The 4,981-nt window shown below is 46.5% G+C and overlaps 1 protein-coding gene across 3 annotated transcripts in view; it reads left to right on the forward strand.

Moving 5' to 3' along the window:
* The first annotated feature begins 6 nt into the window (after positions 1–6).
* Positions 7–4,981, forward strand: part of CUNH12orf49 (chromosome unknown C12orf49 homolog) — an 11,872-nt gene continuing 6,897 nt past the window's right edge. Inside the window, exons 1-2 of one of the 3 annotated variants that reach the window (XM_025193024.1) lie at positions 7–368; positions 1,164–1,331. In XM_025193024.1, coding sequence (XP_025048809.1) covers positions 1,329–1,331 — 3 coding nt within the window. In that variant the 5' untranslated portion in view covers positions 7–368; positions 1,164–1,328. The remainder of the gene's footprint in view (positions 369–1,163; positions 1,332–4,981) is intronic. The other 2 variants (XM_025193021.1, XM_006016792.3) reach the window with 2 other exon arrangements.

Raw genomic sequence — 4,981 nt, forward strand, 5'->3', positions numbered from 1 at the left:
CGGCCTGCCCGTGGCCGTGCCGCGGCTGCGCTCGGCGCTTGTGCCCTTTAGGCTTGTCCTGCTCTTCCCCGCCTGCAGGGCTCGAGGGCTGCCGCTGGCCATGACGCGCTGGGGAAAACCTGTCTGGCCCTGGAGACTTTTTCCAGTCCCCCAAAGTAGCAAGGCGGCGGGTGTGGGGGGAAATCCGGGGGAGTGCTGAGCGCGGGGCGGAGGAGCAGTGGCAAGAGCAGAGGATCCTCACCCTGGGGGTCCTGGGGATGGTGCAGCTTGTGTCCATGGTGTGGCGCAAGCTGCTGAGGAAGCGTTGGGTGCTGGGCATTGTATTTGGACTTTCCCTCATCTACTTCCTTACCAGCACCTTCAAGCAGGTCAGTATTGCATTTCAAGTGTCCCCCTTCTTCTCTGTTTTCACGTCCTCTTTATCACTTGAGGCCTAATCCTGCAGAAACTGCCGTGCCTAGGAAACGCTAGCCAGTCCTGGTAGAACCGGGCCCTTGGACTGTGGGCTTCTTGGGACCGAGGGTGCATCTTGCTCGGTGCTACATGCTGTGTGAATATACAAGTCAGAAAACTTTTTCTTAAAGGTTGCCTTTTGGTTAAATTTTGCAGAGTCACTTAAAAATAAAACAGGAGACATTCATTTTTTTAAGGCCTGGAGATAGTTAAGATAGTGAGGGATCTCCTCGTCGTGCGTTAATGTTTCTTTTCTTCCAGCATTGTTGGTCCTGATTCAAGAACAGGACATTGTGCAGGCATGAGGGCCTCTGTATGTAAATTCCTGTAGGAGGAGCAGGATCTAAGCCAACCTCAGGAACCTGTTAGCAAAAGTGTTAAAACGTAATGGGAATTGGGCATAAGACTTCAATAGCTGACCTTGAAATTACAGGTTATTTGTGTTTAAAAAAAAAAAAAAAAGTCTTTATTTAAAATGATCTACAGTTCTGTTGGTAAAAATAAGAACTACCTCACCAACTTTTGTAAATGAGCTTCATCAAAAATATCTACCTAATTAGATCTTTGCTAGAAGAGAGAAGAAGTATTTAGTCTCTTAATAATACCCTTCCAAAGGCCTCACCAATTCTAGGGACAACTGGCTTTCTTAACACTTGTTCTTTTAAGTGTCACTCATAAGTAACCTGGCTTGTGCCTATTCTTCTTTGCAGAGCGGTTTTGGAAGGTTCTTTTTGTAGCCTGGTTTTCCATACACAACCTGAAGTATTTTAAGATCTTCTTTATCTCTAAATAGACTTGGCCTAGCTGTTCTTGAATGACTTCCAGCATGTATCCTCAAGTGTTCACTTGGTATGATGTAGAGGAAAGCACCTTTAATGGTCAGTCTGTGTATAGCATTAGTAATTTTTCCATAGTGTTTAAAGTCTATGCTTTCAAGAACAGTAGTTTAAGATTAACCTATCTGCCTAAGTTTCTCCCTCTGAACTGGAAAAGGTACTATTTTACAACCTCATGAGGGGTGGGCAATGAGAGATGATTACTACTGTTTGGGATCCACGCATGGAAGGTATTGCAGAAGTGCCTGTCCTGCTGTTCTTCGGTCCCCTGCTTTTGAAAGGGGGCTGGTAAAGTGTGGAGAGGGGAGCCCACTCTTTGATGCTGAAACAATTTGCAGTATATATTGGTTATTTAATGAAGAGAAAACTACTTTTATGATCTGAAATAACTATCTGAATTATAATGCATTTGGTAATTTGCAATAATGATTACAACCCTGTTATTTGTCTTTTAATTATGTCGATTTAATGTTGCATGCCACATATGGTAAACCACTTTTTCTGGTAAACCACTTCCTGTGACAACCTGTGTGTCACTTCTTATTGCAGTGTTTCTTGAAGTTTCATCTGTCTTGAGATTTGTAACAATTATATGTTTGGTTAGGGAAAACAATACCCAGAGAGGTTGTGGAATCACCATCCTTAGAGGCATGGGCGACTGGTGCCTCCCAAGCCGACGGGGGGGGGGTGTCCCCCAGCAGCCGATCGCTGACTGGGGTAGGGGAGGAACTGGAAGTGCATTTCCAGCAGCACTTCTGGTTTCACGGCTAGAGCTTCCAGGGGGGTGCATGGCCAATATCAGGGGGTGCATGTGCACCTGCGTACACCCCCTATGCATCACCAATACTTAGAGGTTTTTAAGACCCAGGTATACCAAGTCTTGGCTGGGATGAGATAGTTGGGGATCATGGAATCATAGAAAATTAGGGTTGGAAGTGACCTCAGGAGGTCATCTAGTCCAACCCCTTGCTCAAAGCAGAAGCATTCCCGATTATATAATTCGAGCCAGGGCTTTGTTAAGCTGGGCCTTAAAAACCTCCAAGCTTAGAGAGTCCACCATGTCTCTAGGTAACTTGTTCCAGTGTTTCACTAAACTCCTAGTGAGAGAGTTTTTCCTAATATCCTGCCTAAACCTCCCTTGCTGCAACTTGAGACCATTGCTCCTTATTCTGCCACCTGCCACCACTGAGAACAGTCTAGCACAGGGGTGGGCAAAATGGCAGATCCGGCTGCTGGCCCTTCCCAGCAGTCCCTGTCCAGCCAGGTGCCAGGGAGACCCCAGGAGCAGTGGGGCCATGACAGCGTGAGGCCAGGGTTTCTATGGAGACCGGCCCAAGCAGTGCTGGCTGGGTGCGGGGCTGGGGCAGGGGTTGGGATTTTGTGGCAGTGACACTGTGGGGCAGGGCTGTGATCTGCTGCCTGCACACTGCTGCCCAGGGCATGCAGGTAGCAGATCACAGCTCTGCCCTGGCTCCAGCCTGTGCTGTCACTGCAAGATACCGGCCGAGGCCCTGGAGCAGCTCCCCACCCAGCCATGTGCCCCACCACCACTACTTTGGTTGGTTTCCATGGAAACCTTGGCCCCACACTGTCATGTCCTCACGACTCCTGGGGTCTTCATGGAAACCAGCCGCAGGGGCTGCTGGGAAATGGAGTCCGCCACAGGCTTACTCCAGCCCATGGGCCAAACTTTGCCCGCCCGTAGTCTAGCTCCATCCTCTTTGGAACCACCCTTCAGGTAGTTAAAGTCTGCTATCAAATCCCCCCGCAGTGTTCTCTTCTCCAGGCTAAATAAGACCGGTTTCCTCATCCTCTCCTCGTAAGTCACGTGCCCCAGTCCCCTCACCATTTTTGTTTCCCTCACTGGACTCTCTCCAACTCATCCACATCCTTTCTGTAGTGGAGGGCCCAAAAGTGGACACAGTATTCCAGATGTAGCCTCACCAGTGCAGAAGAGGGGAATCATTATTTCCCTTGATCTGCTGGCAACACTTCTACTAATGCCACCCAGTATGCTGTTAGCCTTCTTGGCAACAAGGGCACGCGGTTGGCTCATATCAAGCTTATAGTCTGCTGTAACTGCGAGGCCCTTTTCTGAAGAGCTGCTGCTTAGCCAGTTGGTCCCCAACCTATAACAGCGCTTGAGATTCTCCTGTCCTATCTGCAGGACTTTGCACTTGTCCTTGTTGATGTCTCTAGTGGGTTATGGAATAGAGTTGGCTCATATCAAGCTTATAGTCTGCTGTAACTGCGAGGCCCTTTTCTGAAGAGCTGCTGCTTAGCCAGTTGGTCCCCAACCTATAACAGCGCTTGAGATTCTCCTGTCCTATCTGCAGGACTTTGCACTTGTCCTTGTTGATGTCTCTAGTGGGTTATGGAATAGAGAAAATCCCACACAATTTACTGATTCGTTTTGATGCACTGGCTGGGGGAGTAGTTAGCTGATTGCACGATTTCACAATGATTACACACTTAATTCATACAACACAATTTTATTTTAAAACTCTTTGCTACGTATATAACACTGCTTAGCTTTAAGAAACACCACAAACATTAAAAACACAATAATTACATATATCAGAAACAATGCTCCGAATGCACTTCCTTCCCAAACAAGGCTATAAGAATTAGTGCTACAAAAACAACTACAATTACAACTAAAAGTTAAATTTGAATCAATACTGTTATTTTTCATAATATACTTACAATCCTAGAATTCCAAGAAGCCAAATACCAAAATATGTTTTCATTCCTCAGTAGTACAATTTAATGGGTTGGCCTCAGTAGTACGGTTCAATAGGCTGGCCTCAGCAATACGATTCAATGAGCTGGGCTCACCAGTGATAGGACTACGTCCCCTTCCTTCAGTCCCTTTCAGGTGCTCCGCGGCTTCAGCGTGAACTAAGAGATTCGTGTTCACGGAGAGGCTTGATTAGGCGATCAATCTAATCTGAACTTATACTTGCGATTCTTCCTTCGTTGTTCTGCAAGTGAAGTCACCTCCAAATTGGGACAGTAAGTTACAGGTTTTTATTGAGTGAGCTGCCGTCATTGGGCTCCTCCTACTCAATTCATCATAACTCCCAAATTTGGGCTCGGATCTTACTCAACAGAAATTACCTTTGTTGAGCATTTTTAAATTATTCTTGGGGAGACTTCCATATCACTGTAAATACTCTTTTCTTTTTACCAGTCTGGTTAAAAGGCCCCAGGCTTTGATTTCTCGGAATTTAGGACATTTACTTTCTTTGTAAAAAACTTCTAAAGGTACAATTTAGATTAAGGTTTTAGGCGAAGTCAGGACATTTCGCACGTAGCTCCAAAACAATGAGCTAGACTGTTGAGGTCACTCTGAATCCTAGCCCTAGCATGTCTTCTGCTCCCCGCAACTGGGTGTCATCCACAAACTTGCTGAGGGTGCAGTCCATCCCATCTTCCAGATCATTAATGAAGATATTGAACAAAATCAGTCCCAGGACCAACCCCTGGGGCACTCCACTTGATACTAGCTACCAACTGGACCTTGAGCCATTGATCACTAGCCATTGAACTTGACAATCCAGCCATCTTGCTATCCACCTTACAGTCCATTCATCCAACCCATACTTCCTCAGCTTGCTGTGGGAATGCTGTTGGAGACTGTATCAAAAGCCTTTCTTAAAGTTGAGGTATATCATGTCCACTGCTTTCCC

Source organism: Alligator sinensis, unplaced genomic scaffold (genome assembly GCF_000455745.1).
Source record: "Alligator sinensis unplaced genomic scaffold, ASM45574v1 scaffold216_1, whole genome shotgun sequence".
Lineage (NCBI taxonomy): Eukaryota > Metazoa > Chordata > Crocodylia > Alligatoridae > Alligator > Alligator sinensis.